The 14,485-nt window shown below is 44.2% G+C and overlaps 1 protein-coding gene across 1 annotated transcript; it reads right to left on the reverse strand.

The window, feature by feature from the left end:
- Nucleotides 1-9,805: 9,805 nt before the first annotated feature.
- Ccl19 (C-C motif chemokine ligand 19) lies at nt 9,806-11,852 on the reverse strand. The gene is made up of 4 exons (XM_027930813.2): nt 11,533-11,852; nt 10,437-10,569; nt 10,128-10,221; nt 9,806-10,035 (listed from the first exon to the last, which is right to left on the reverse strand). The coding sequence occupies exons 1-4, from the start codon at nt 11,591-11,593 to the stop codon at nt 10,015-10,017; spliced, it is 309 nt and encodes a 102-aa protein (XP_027786614.1). The 5' UTR covers nt 11,594-11,852; the 3' UTR covers nt 9,806-10,014.
- Between the last annotated feature and the right edge of the window lie 2,633 nt (nt 11,853-14,485).

Raw genomic sequence — 14,485 nt, forward strand, 5'->3', positions numbered from 1 at the left:
GTTGCTTAGGCCTGGGCTGAGCTTGCTTGGAGAAGCTCAGGAATCTAGGACCCCTGAACAAAAAGCAGAAGGTAATCTATGTGGCTGGAGATAGAGAATTCTGGTGGTGGGTCTGGAGCAGAGGGAGGCAGGGAGTTCCATGATGGAGGGAGCTCTGCAGAACCTTGAGGATGGGTAGACATTCTAGGGGGAACGAACAGCAGGCACAAAGGCTCAGAAGAGGGATGTAGGGGTTTGTGGTTAATCCCAATATGGGTGAGTGGGAGAAGGGCAAGTAGTGAGAGAGGCTATATGTGTGTGTGTGTGGAATAAATGGGAGGTGGTTATTTGAGATCAGCTCTACTTTTAAAAAGATTCCTGAGAACAGGGCCTTGGGGATGGTCAGTCCAACTCCAGTTCTCAGTCCTGAGAAGGCATATACACATTAACTGAACCCCTAGATACGGGGAGGCTAAGAAGGTAAGTCCCTAGCCTATTGGGTTTTTATGTAAGAAGGGGGTTCAGTGCTGCAATTGCTCTGAGGAGAGAGGTTGAAGTCAGGGCTGGGCTGTAACAGTGGCACTGAGGAAGCCACATTGACACCAGAGACATTAAATAGGAGGAAGCCCATGAGTTGGTAGCCAACTGGAGTGAGGGGAGCAGTTGGAGAAGCAGATGGAGGAGCCAGAGATGATGTACAGATCTACTTCTGGGTTCCATGCTGCAGAGCCAAATGCCTATTTGGGATTTCCTCTTGGATCTCTCAGACACCTAATTCCAAATTCACACTCTTGATTTCCAACACCTCCCTCCCAACTTGTCTCCTTCCCTGGCTGCCTATCTTTAAGAATGTCACCACCATTTCTCCAGTTGCTCAGGTCTGAAGCCTGGTGCCATCCTTGGTTTTTCCCTTATGACTCAAATATAATCTATCAGCTCAGTTAGTTGTTCTATTTTATAAGTATATCTAGAATCCTTACTCCTTTCTCTTCCAACTGCCACCACCTGGGCTTGGCTGGTGTCAACTCTCTCCCTCTAGACATTGGAAGAGTGACCCTGACTTCCCTTCCCTTTTCTCTACAATCCATTTTCCAGACTGCCCAGGGGGTCTTTTTAACTGTAAATGCTCCTTGACTGAAAGTTTTCATAGCACTTAGAATAAAATCTTCACTCCTTCCTGTGGCTGCAAAAACTTGAATCATGTGACTCAGGCCTGCCTGTCCTATCTCACCTTTACCTCCCCCTCCTTGTCCACTACTGTGCTCTAATCACACTGGCCTTTTCTTCTTGAATGCCTGATGTCATCTCCTTTAGGCATTAGCTTATGTACCATCTCCTCAAAGAGACATTTCCTAAGCATTCTGTTGTATGGGTGTCAGTGCCATTTCCTCTGCTTATATCTTTCTTAACCCTTTTTATTTTTTTTATATTTATTTTTTAGTTGTAGTTGGACATAATACCTTTATTTATTTATTTTTATGTGGTGCTGAGGATCGAACCCAGGGCCCCGCACATGCTAGGCAAGCATTCCACCGCTGAGCCCCAGCCCCAGCCCAACCCTTTTTATTGTATTTTGCATACACACAATTTGAAATTGTCTTATTTATTTTTAATTTATTTTTTAGTTGTATATGGGCACAATACCTTTTATTTTTATTTATTTATGTGATACTGAGGATCGAACCCAGTACCAAATATGTGCTAGGAAAGGGCTCTACCACTGAGCCCCAGGCCCGCCCTGAAACTATCTTATTTCTATGTTGTAGCCCAATATTATTATTTCTGACTGACCAGCATTTGTACCCCTTTCCCACACAGAAGCCAAATAGAACAGTTACTCATTTTCTCAGACTTCATTTTATTTAGGGAGGTCCAGCCAATCTGGATGTTATCTTCTCAGGACTGTGAATTGGAGCTGGCAATGCAAAGGAGCAGGGACCATGGAAAATCTGTTTTGATGGTGACAGCAGCCCCACCATCTTGGCTCTTTGACTCAGCAGTGTTTGAAAAGTCTGGGGCCAATTGCTATGCTATTGGAGCCTGTGAGCAGGTTGCTCCTATTTCCAGCATAACTGTTCCTGGGTCATAGTCATGTTTCCCTCAGACCATAGGTGGTCTCAGGGAGAGTTCCCTATGACTACCAATTCAAGTAAATTTGTAAAAAAATATTTATTTATTAGTTTTAGGAAGATACAATATTTTATTTTTATGTGGTACTGAGGATCGAACCCAGTGCCTCAAGCATGCTAGGCTAGCACTCTACCACTGAGCCACAAGTCAATTTTTGAACCAAGTTTATATGTATATTTTCAGGGTTTTTTTTTTTTTTTTTTTTTGAGGGGGTACTGTGGATTGAACTCAGGGGCACTCAACCACTGAGCCACATTCCCAGCCCTATTTTGTGTTTTATTTAGAGACAGGGCCTCACAAAGTTGCTGAGGCTGGCTTTGAACTTGCGATCCTCCTATTTCGGCCTTCCTAGCCAGCCACCTTGCCTGGCATATTTTCAGGTTTTTAAAATAACTTTTATTTCTTAAAAGTTAACATTCATTACAGGATATAGAAAAACACAAGGACAGAACAAAGTCATCAAGTAACAAGCAGCTAATTGGGTGTGTCCTTCTAGTATATATATGGTTTTGCACAATTATCTGGAACTAGTTTAGAGTGGGTCACCATAGCATTAATACTCCATTCAGGGTGATTTTTTTTTAATCGTATGGGGGATTGAACCCAGGGTGCTTCACCACTGAGCTACATCCCCATCCCTTTTTAAAAAAGAAGCAAGAGGAAGCGGTAGCAGATGCTCTTGCATTGGTCTTGAAGAAGCAAACTGCCATGTGTGGAGAGGGCTGCGTGAACGGGACCAGAAGGCAGTTCTAGGAATCAAGGACCTCAAGTCCTACAACCACAGATGTCAACAACCAATGGGTTTGAAAGAAAGCTGAGCCTCAAATGAGATTGCAGCCCTGCTGACATCTTGAATTGAGCCTGGCGAGACCCTGATCAGAGGAACCAGGAAGCCTACACCCAGACTCCTGACCCACAGAGAAGGAGGGAGAACAAATTTGAATTATTTTAAGCCACTAAATTTGTGGTTTATTAGGCAGCAATAGAAAATCAACCCATTTGTTTAGTTAGCAAATGCCAGTTAAGTCTCAGGACACATTTCAGTGCTAAGCACTGTAAAATTTTATCCATATTTTCTTCCTTGTTGTGAAATGTGTTTTTTTTTTTTTTTATGTGTGTGTGCTTTAACTGACTTCTCTTTTCTTTCACTCACGTTTGATCCATTCTCAAACATAGGTTGTGTGGAGGTATTACTACCCCCATTGGGATACTAATTTACTTCTCCTGGGAGTTTACCCCCATGAAGTTGGGCATGGCTGATTAACTTCAGCTAAAGAAATGTGAGCAGAAATGGCATTTGTCACTTATGGACAAAAACATTTAAGCAAGTGTTCCCCTTGCTATCCTCCCTGACTGGGATAATCACGGAAGTATGTGTTGAAGAAAAGGAACGTGCCAAAAGATCAAAGCAGCTTGGAATTATGAGCCACCACATGGAATACAGCTGTGTTAGAGACTGCCTGGATCCACAGAAGGCTTAGGGAATATAATTTTGTTGTGTTAAGCTACTCACATTTGGGTGTCACTTGTTATCACAGCATAACCTAGCCTATCTTGACCAATCAGGTATGTGGTTGGTGGTCATCATGTGTTGCAGAATAGAGATAGAAAATTACAACGAAACTAAAAGAGGTGTGAATGTCACTCTGTGATCTTGGAATTAGAGTTGGACTAAATTGTGTCTACCCCAAATTTATACATTAAAGCCTCAATGTGACTACATCTAGAGATAGAGGTAATTGTGATTAAAGGAGGTCATAAGGCTGGGGCTGTTATCCAATAGGAGTGTGATCCTATAAGAAAAGGAAGATCTCTTTCAGTTGCATAGTGAGAAAGTGGCTGGCTGGCTGCAAGCCAGGAAGAGAACTCTGACCAGAAACTGACCATGCTGGCACCTTGATCTTGGACTTCCTGTCTCTAGAACTATGATAAAATAAATTTCTATTGTTTGATCCACCCAGTCTTTCCACCCAGTATTTTGTTATGGTGGCCTGAGCTGATTAAGAGATGTGGGTGGTAATTACTAAGGCTCTTTGGGGAGAAGTGAGGTTTTTTGGTTTTATAAGCAAAGATGAGTATGTTAGGTGATACTCTTAATTTTTTAAGTCTAGGGTTTGAGAAGAAGGGTGTATATTGATGTTGGACAGTTATAGGGTAAACTGTAGAAATATTTATCTTTCTTTTTTTCCTTCGCTTCCCTCTAACTTAACCCCTTTCTGTGTTTGAGAAATTTCCTGTTATATTAGTCTTGATTACTGTTTGAGCTTGTTTGCATCATAGAATCCCCAAAGGTCACATACTAGTCTCCCTAGCCCTCTTTGCAGCTAGGACTCAGACACATGACCTAGGCTTTGCTAATCATAAGTTCCTTTCAAAAGCTGTGAATCAGAAGCTAGCAATGATGTAAAGGGGCTGGGATGTCAGAGGACCCATTTTGGTGGTAGTAGAATAGTGGCAGAAATGATGTCCATTTTACAAGGGCAGCTACAGCTGTGATTCCAGAGGTGGCATCTGCCAGGCTTACCACCTAACATTTGTGGAGCTTGGAGCAACAGTACAAATGGAAGCCTGCCATCTAAATATTATTTATTTATTTATTTAGTGCTTCTTTGGTGCAAACTAAGCACACACTCTACTACTGAGCTACACCCCCAGCCCCTCATCTAAATATTTTTATTTTAAATATTTATTTCTTAGTTGTAAATGGAGACAATATCTTTATTTTATCTATCTATTTTTATGTGGTGCTGAGGATCAAACCCAGGGCCTCGCACATGCTAGGCAAGCGCTCTACTGCTGAGCCACAACGCCAACCCCCAGACTTCCTCTTTGAGGCTCTGAAGAAGTTCACTTGCCTTCTACTGGAGAGGGCCAGAAGGCTGGATGCCCTCCAGGAGACATCTCTGGGTCTCAGTTCAAGTGCTGTAGTCCCATTTGGGGCTACCAGCTTCCCCCTCTTGTTTTTTTGTTTTTTTAATTTCTCCAGCCCTTTCTAGCAAGCCAAGTCTTCCTAGCAAAACAGCTAGACACTCCAGCCCCCCAGTTCTCACTTTAGGTACTACTAGTCAGGTAGGCTTAGGCTGCAACTCCAGCTTTGCCACTTACTAGTTGTGTGAATCTGGAGCTCATTCTACCTCTCTGCTTTAATTGCTTTGTACATAAAATGATACTAATGGTCCCCAACTCATAAGGTCATTTGAGAATGAAATGATACAGTGCAAATGAAGAACTCAGCTCAAAGACTGGCACATAGTTAACCCAAAGTAGTGGTTTTCTCTATTCCCCAAGGGTCTTTTTCAGCCCTGGCTGTGCTGTACTGTCTCCATTTTTATTTAGGAGATGGGTCAGCCCAGAGGGGTGGCCTGAGTAGTAATAGTATTCTGAAAGAATAGTATTCTGAAAGAACCTCAGTTCTGACATTTTCCTAGCCCTCTAGTCTGGCAATTCCTTCACTTCTCTACTTCCATTTTCTCATCTGCAACATAAGAATGGCAGTAGTACTTACAGCAGTGCCTAGAACTTAGGAAGTGCTAGTGAATTGGCTAGTACTACAGAGATATGTCCTTCCATGTGGACAAAGTCTCAGGGGCCATCTAGGAAGTTCTCTGACCAGAGAGATGCCTGCTTATTCCTTTGGAGGGGCTCTTGGAGGAAACTCCCCACTTTGAAGATCTGGTCCTTTCTGAGACTGTTATTTCCAAGATTTTCTGGCTGTTCCTGAATTTCCCGGAGGCTAGAAGAAGCGAGCGACGCAGGGTGGGAGCTTGCCGAGAAGTTGAACATGAGATGATCAAAAACATGATCAAAACCGTATGGAGTTGGCTCTGACCAAATACTCAGCCATGCAACAGACAGCCCCAAGAGTCTTGAGAACTGGATGTGCTCCAGGCCTGTGTGGGCATAGTAGGAAGGGGCCATGTTCAATTCTTTTTCTTACTAATCAAATGTGTATTGGGGCTTATTTTGTGACAACCACTGTGCAGAGTAATATTAGCACTGAAGATGAACAAGATTCAATCTCTTCTCTGGTAGCTATCTCAACATTTAGGACAGTGGGTTTTTGTCCAAAAGGAAGCTCCCCAAGTAGGGATGTCAGGTATTCTCAGGCAGATATTAGCTGCAGGGACCACAGGCCTTTGGGGTAGGAGATATCATTCAGCTACAGGCCTTGAACTATAGTGAGTGCCATGTGCCCTAGAGTGGAAGGGATATATTTAGAGGCAGGCAACAAGGCCTCTATAGTCTGCTTGGAGAGCTAGGAGACCACATTGCCTGCCAGAGAGCTAGCATCCTAATCACTATCAGAGATAAGCATGTAAAACTTGTGATAATGAAGATAACTTCTATCAGTAAATGGTAGTGAAACAGGAAGCAGATGATGATTAGATGGCATCACAGTACTGAGAGTGTTTAAGGAGGATGGGTCAAGATTGCTGGATTAGTGCACCTGACAGGGAGAAAAGTGGATAAGACCCAAGAGGGGTTGGTATGTTTGGAAGGTAGGAAATAGAGCCGGGGAGAAGGCTAGGATGGACTGAAATGATTGGAGAAGGGGTGGGAAGAGTTATGTGCCTGTTCATTGTGAGGTGCCCACCCTCCCAGATTTCCTCCAAATTCCTTATTTTCAAAGGTTCCAGGATCAAGCAGAGACTGTTCAATTTAAGGCATTTCACTGGCTTTAGATTATTTTCTCTCTTCCTGAGCCTCAGGGTTATGGTTTGGACCTTTAATGTTCTCTGAAAAGCTCATGTTTTGAAAGCATGATCCTTAACATAGCAAGTCCAGAGGAGACTTTTAGGCAATGATTAGGTCATGGAGTCTGTAACATCATCAGAGAATTAATCCATTTGATGAAATAATAATTTGAATGGACCACTGGGTAGTAACTGTAGGGGCATGATTGGAGTAAGCAGGTCACTGGGGGTGTGCCCTTGGACTATATCTAGTCCCTGAGTCCTCCGTTGCTCTCTCTGCTTCCCAACAGCTTTACTCCATCACATCCTTCTGCCACGATGTTCTGCCTCATCTTAGGCCCAGAGCAATGGACTGAGATCTCTGAAACCATGAGCCCAAAATAAACTTTTGCTCCTCTAAGTTGTTCTTGTCAGGTATTTTGTTCATAGCAATGAAAACCTGAGTAGCACACTCAGCTTCCCTTTTGTTCCCAGAAGGTGGCCCCTGGTAACCCAAGAAGTGGGGAAGTTTCTGGATATGCCTGACTTTGTGGGAGACTATGTAAATGCTCGGGGCTTAGTATGAGATCCAAAGATTCAGGAGACAAGTGTTTGTTTGGAACAACTTTCAAAAATCAAGCTCCTTCCTGGCCATGGTGGTACATGCCTGTAATCCTAGTGACTTGGGAACCCAAGATAGGAGGTTTACAAGTTTGAGGTCAGCCTGGGCAACTTAGTGAGACCCTGTCTCAAAATAAACTAAAAAAGGGTAGAATATAACTCAGTGGTAGAATAGTAGAATATAACTCAGTTCAATTCTCAGTACTGGAAAAAAAAAAAAGAAAAGAAAAATCAACCCCCTCTTTGTCATCTGACAGATGGGAGAACTGAAGCCCATGGAGGGTTGAAGAAACTTGCCTAGTGTCACATAGTGACAGGGGCAGAGATATGAGACATGGGCCTAGACATTGAACCTCCTAGTAGCAGTGCCATGGAGGTAGTGTCTAGGGACTCGGTCCTGGTAGCAACTTCCTCAGAACTCTTACCTTACCTTCCCTCTCTGTATTCGTGTGAGGATCCAGAAGGAGGGTTTGTGTCTGCTTTTGAGGTAGGATGACTTCCTCTTTGTTTCAGTGGTACCTGAGAAGGATTTGAGGCAATGTGCCCCCCTTATATATGTGTTTATTCTCTGCCTGTGGGATGCAGGGTGCTCCATGGCTGGCTGGCTTGATGGAAGAGGATAGTTGGGTAGGTGTGTAGATGGAGATCTAATGGACGCAGAGACAACTGGATGCATGGATGCATGAATGGATGAATAATTTTTCCTCAGCATCAGAGCCAAACTTTCCAGTCATAACAACTATTTTTGAAAGCTATTCCCATCCCTCCCACCCCTTGTGACTCTGAGATTTCGGTACCTGAAGTTTATAACACCTGCCATGGGAGCAGAGAAGATGAAGATGCTGTCATACTTTCATCCCAGTGAATAGGGGCTGGCACAATCCCTTTGTTCTCCTTCCAAAGCCTGCCTAGACCTGGCTTTGTTTCTGGCTGAGTTGAATCTTGTATAATGATGACTTGTCTTTCCAGGTAAGAGTATTCAATTTGGCCTCCTAGCTGCCATTGGAACCCAGCATACAGACTTGTCATTTTTTTTTTTTTTTTTTGGTCCTGGGGATTGAACTCCACCACTGAGCCACATCCCCAGCCCTATTTTGTATTTTATGTAGAGACAAGATCTTGCTGAATTGCTTAGCACCTCACTTTTGCTGAGGCTGGCTTTGAACTTGCGGTTTGCCTGCCTCAGCCTCCTGAGTCACTGGGATTATAGTGCACCACCCATGCCAGGCAGACTTGTCATTCTTGACTGTTACAGGCCTTTAAAGGCTAAACTCTGGAAATCAACAAGCTTCTCTGAGGGACTAGGGAAGCACAAGGAGTTTACTCCTCACAGACATCTCTATGGGATGCTCTAAGAGCCTCAGGGCTTTTATTCTTCAGACCTAAGACTCTTTCCCTGAGACTCCCCTAGTCTCAGTGTTGCCTCTGAACCCTAGAACCCATGTGTACTGCAGGGTAAGGGTGGAGCCGCCTGCTGGTTATCCTGAGCTTCTTTGGCTGCTCCTTCTTTCCTCATGAGGGTTTTTCTCCCATCTCTGACCTATGGCTCCCAGGTCTGTTTGTCAGTGCCCCTGAGAGGTATGGCCCCCTGGATTGCTCAGAATGGACAAGATCTTGCTTAGACTGACTGAGTTAGAGAGGAGGGCTGGTCTAGAGGTCAGATTCTGTATGTACAGATGGAGCCTTCACACACAGCTTCTGAGTCTTTCATCATGTATTTATTATTCTCTAAACAAATATTTATTGAGTAACTACCTTGTGCCAGGTGGCACTTTGGAAACCAAACTAGACTTGATCCTTGCTCAGGAAGATGGACAAATATGGAAAATATTGGTCAGTGTGATGAATGCTATGGGAGAGAGGTTGTGAGGGAGTGAAGTTATAAAACCCTGCTTGGGGACAGGAAAGGCTTCTTGGAGAAAGAAACATAAGGATCCAGATGGGAAGCCGGAGGACAGAGGAGAGAGAAGAACGTGCAAGAGGGAATGGTATGGGCAGACAGACACTTCCTCAGGCATTAGAGCTAAGCCCTCTGCCCTACTCCTTTCCTTCACTAATGCCTGATCCCTGAGACACCTGGGTTTGGATCCATACCTTGGAGAGAAAACATGGGCAGGCCCAAGACACTTGGCTTGTCCAGGAACTGGCACAAGTTGAGAGTGGCTAAACATGAGTGTGACAGACAGGAGACATGAGATGGGGCCCTAATTGTGGGGGCTGATCCTGAGATCATCAGGGTGTTAGGTAAAGGTTTATGAAGAGATTGCTCGGAACTTAAGGTAGAAAATAGATCCTGACATTCCATGTCTTTCTTTCTTATTCCTGTCCTTTTAGATGAAGAGCAAACAGAAAGCAAACAAACAGATCAATGGGTGCTAAGTGGCTTTATTGAAAGCGTTGCAGTCTGGGCATGAAGAGGCTGTGCTCTTGCTACATTTACCCTTTCACTCACCCACTCACACAAAGACACTGAAGGCCCTGCCTTGGTTGGGACAGGTGGGGTGCAGAGCAGCTGGAAGCCTGGTCTTCCCTTCTGGTCTTTGGTTCCCCAGGCCAGGGAGAGTCCCATCCCTTCAGTCAGACACAGGGCTCCCTCTGGTACTGTTATGGTCTAATTGCTGTGGCGCTTGCTCTGTGGGAGGAAGGATAGGCAGAGTCATGGGATGGACAGAATCTTGAACAGGGGCTTGGAGGTTGGAGGTAGGGCTGGGAGGACAGACTTGCCTTGGCAGAGGACTTTTTCAATCTGCGGATGATACGGTCTACCCAGGGCTGGTCTGGGGGTGCACAGAGCTCGTGGCCTCTCAGTGTGGTGAACCTGGAGTCAGAGGTCAGAGAGAAAGGGGGGATCCCTGGAACCCAGATTCCTGGAAGGCTGTAGTGTGAGGGGCAGAGGCTGGGGACCATGTCTGGGAAACTTTCAAGGGCTACCTTGAAGGAGTTTAGCTTGATCAGAAAAAGAGGGATAAAAAGGTAGGGGTATCACTAGAAGCCAATGGGAGGATAGGACTAGACACCTTCCCATCAACTTACACAACAGCAGGCACCCTGCAGCCATCCTTGAGGAGGAGGTAGCGAAAGGCTTTCACGATGTTCCCAGGGATGGGGCGCTGGGTCACAGACAGGCAGCAGTCTTCTGCATCATTGGCACCACCCAGAGCTGGGGCTGGGATAGGGGAAGAAGGTGTTAGGACATAGGGATGGTGAGGAAGGGAGGCCACAGTCTGAAGTGGGATTAAGGTCAGCTGTGTGCTGATATTCAGCCAGTGTGCACCAATATGGTTGCAAACTCTATTGTAATACTTCTGAACTGTTTGGTAAAGAACCACTACCCTGAGCCCCACAAATGCCTTCCTGCTACTCTGATCACCGTAATATCTCTTTCTCTCAGGTCTTCTCAACTTCTCCATGTTCCACAAATAAAAAATTAATGCTAGCTGTCTCTTTGACTGGAGATGGCCCATACTCTCCCTTGAACATGTCTCTATTTTCCTAAGTAAACCCTTGTCTGTGTTTCTGGAAACAAAACAGTTAATGCTAGTCACAGTGCTGGGGCAGAGAAGCTGGTGTTAAGGCTTATGAATTGGTAAATAGTTAAGCTATGTTGACACAGACCTATTGTCCCACATTTTTAGGCCAGCCTGTGCAACATAGTGAGATCCTGTCTCAGAACAAAACAAAACAAAAGCAAAAACAAAAACAATAAAAAAGAAGAAGGAGGAGGAAGAGGAGAAGGAGGAGGAGGAGAAAAAGAGAATGTATCACTGAATATTTTGACTGTCAGCCTTGCCTCAGTGTCTCCATTTCTCCCTACCTTTAACAAATATATATATTCCTTTTTTCTACCTGGGAAACAGAGGCACAGAAATAGACACTGCAAAGGAAGGAAGCCATAGGCCCCAGAATATGCCAAAAGCTGATCCATATTGGAATTTAAGGGTACGGAGGCGCCCACACTCACAGGCATACACACAGGGCACAGGGAACCCCTAGGTTCATTGAAACATGCAGACCCAAGAATTCCCCTGAATTTGGAGTATCCCTCATGACCATCAACAAGCAATTTGAGACCCAGATTTTGACCCCCAACTCACTGCTACCACCACCCTAGTCATCCCCTCAGCCTTACCTGGGGAGTTCCAGAGAACTAGTAGACTGAGAGCCAGTAGTGGGGCCACACGGGGTGCCATGGAGAGTGAACTGAGTCAGGCAGCAGCAACTGTGGAAGTCTGAGTGAGTCTCTGGGTGTGTGTATTAGTCTGTGAAGCTGAGGCTCCGGTAGGCTTGCAGGAGAGTGGTGGCAGTGCACAGGCGTCCTTGGGGTGTGAGGGGATCTAGAAGTGTGTGTGTGAGAGCCTGTGTGAGGCTGTGGCTGCTTCTTATTTATGGCCCAGAGCTTTCGCTTTCTCTGTCCAAAATTCCCCTCTATGTCCCGTTCTGGGGATTCTCCTTTACCCCCCTCTTTCTGGCAAAACAGGGCCCTGCCCTCCCTCCTTCCCCCTTAGTGGTTTCCTCTCTCTTCTGCTTAGTTTGGCTTCAGCTCTGAGAACCTAAGCAGCCTACAGTCTGGCCAAGAAAAGGGGGAGCTATTTATTTTCAGCTCCAGGGACAGTGTTTGCATTCTGATCTCTTTGTTGTAGGGGCAGACAGATCAAGATTAAGGGGATTATTCTATAAAATGGGCCCACTGTGCTGACTCCCCACATTCTTTCTTTTTCAACAAGCAATTCACCTGCAGCTCTGCCTCACTGAAGTGGCCAGGATATGTTACATGTCTTGGCAAACTACCTGTTATCTGCAGGAGACATGCAAGTCCAAAATCATGTTGATAAGAAGAACACAATTTACCCTGAAAGTGGAGATTTTTGTGGCCCTTTTCACAGATCAGATCCCAGAACTCAGGGAGATAAGGATAATTGCTTCTAATCATAAAATCTGTAAGAATTTATGATTAGGAATCCAATCAGAACCAATCAGTGTGGGCCAAAGTGATGTAGAGTTATCGAAGTGGCGACTTCAAAATCTGATGTCATCCTGCTGCCAGTCGAAAGTCAAGAGGTGGATTTGGGTGGGATTCTCTGGACACTTCTCTGGGACCTCCAATAAAAACTGGAGTGCAGGAGAGGCAAGCAGTCCCTCTCTTCTCTGAAAGGACCTACTCTCTCTCTTGAGAGTGTCCTCTTTCCTCTTTCCTATCCCCGTCACTCTGAGCGACATGTCTGAAATCTTTCTGACTTGCAAGAATTGGAGTTTGAAGGAGAGGGATTTTCATGCTGCCTCAGTTTCCCAGAAGGCCCACTTAGGTGGTATTGTCACTGGGTGAACTATAGTCTGAGTTTTAAACCAGGACCCAGTGGCAAATCAGGAATTGCTTTTCAAAAAGAAAACAATTGTTAGCAGGAGAACTTTGGCCTTAACTTTCACTGTCTATGTTTTTGCTATAATTCTCCTATTTAGGGTTCCTACAGGATCTTTCTGTGCCACAAACAACTTAAAGTTCATTGGACTTACATGTTGTTAGACCCAAGCAGCAAAGCAACTTTCCCTGAAGCCTGTAGAGGCCTTTCTTGCCCTGAACTTCATTCAGAACTCTTGGCTTTATGCAAAATATCAAGTAAATATTTTGAAGTAGTACATCTAATTATGGTATATGTTGCTTCTAAAATCCAAACTGCCTTTTAACATTGTGCCTCTTTCTTCATGTGTAAAAATGTTCCAGGTCACTATTTTTCAGCTTACCTCTATCCCTAGAAGCTTAGAAATTTCACCACACTTTGAGAAACATTGACTAGGAGGAAGAATAGAATACAATTCACCTGTGAGAGAGATCCAGGACCTCCCACCTTCCACACAATCAAGGGGGTTCAGGTCTGGGGAGCTGACTTAATTTGAGGAACAGATAAATTATAAGTGAAGTTAGTCAATCCCCCCAAACCAAAGGCTGAATGTTTTCTCTGATATAAGGAGGCTGATTTAGGCTGGGGATGAGGCTCAAGCGGTAGCGCGCTCGTCTGGCATGTGCGGGGCTCTGGGTTCAATCCTCAGCACCACATAAAAATAAAATAAAGATGTTGTGTCCACCAAAAACTAAAAAATAAATATTAAAAAAATTCTCTCTCTCTCTCTCTCTCAAAAAAAAAAAAATAAGGAGGCTGATTCATAGTGGGTTAGGGAGGGGGAACATGGGAGGAATAGACGAACTCTAGATAGGGCAGAAGGGTAGGAGGGGAAGGGAGGGGGTATGGGGTTAGAAATGATGGTGGAATGTGATGGACATTATTATCCAAAGTATATGTATGAAGACACGAATTGGTGTGAATATACTTTGTATACAACCAGAGATATGAAAAATTGTGCTCTATATGTGTAATAAGAATCGTAATGCTTTCTGCTGTCATATATAAATAAAGAAAAAAGAAAAAAATTAGAAAAGACGTAAAAAAATGTCAATTCCAATATTACCTGAATAAATTTTCTACCCATAAGGTCTAGAAATTTTGTGTCAATTAGCATATCAGTAAGCTGTTCATCTATTTCATTACTCAGGAGACCATGACCAATTTGCTATCACCACATATCCCATGGGCAAACATTGATTACCAGTCATTCCTATAGTTTATATAGTAATTTCATTCACCTGTGTTAATCAACTTTTCATCCCTGTGACCAAAATACCTGACACAAAAGAAGAAAAGATTTGTTTGGGTTCATGGTTTCAGAACTTTCAGTCCATGGTTGGCTGGTTCCTTTGGGCCTGAAGTGAGGCAGAACATCATGGCGGAAAGTTGTGGCACAGGAAATCTCAGCTCATGGTAGCCAGGAAGCAGAGAGAAAGGAAGTATCCAGGGACAAAATACACTCCTTCAGGGCATGCCTCCAGTGACCTACTTCTTTCAACTAGAACCTACCTCCTACACTTTCCTAACAATCCATTTGAATTATTAATCCATCAAATGGATTAATCCACTGATGAGGTTAGAACCCTCATGATCCAATTGTAAGGGGACAAATATATGAGGATAATGGGAACATGAAGATAAGAGAATAAGTCTATAAAATGAGTCTATTGCACTGACTTTCTG

The sequence above is a fragment of the Marmota flaviventris genome, chromosome 13 (genome assembly GCF_047511675.1).
Source record: "Marmota flaviventris isolate mMarFla1 chromosome 13, mMarFla1.hap1, whole genome shotgun sequence".
NCBI classification, from domain to species: domain Eukaryota; kingdom Metazoa; phylum Chordata; class Mammalia; order Rodentia; family Sciuridae; genus Marmota; species Marmota flaviventris.

Bases quoted from the DNA above. Each gene is read 5' to 3' on its own strand.
- Ccl19 (XM_027930813.2), bottom strand. From the start codon at position 11,593: ATGGCACCCCGTGTGGCCCCACTACTGGCTCTCAGTCTACTAGTTCTC. The intron at 10,222-10,436 runs GTAAGTTGATGG...CTCTGACTCCAG, and splicing joins TGCAGGGTGCCTGCTGTTGT to GTTCACCACACTGAGAGGCC. The intron at 10,036-10,127 runs GCAAGTCTGTCC...TTCCTCCCACAG, and splicing joins TGAAAAAGTCCTCTGCCAAG to AGCAAGCGCCACAGCAATTA.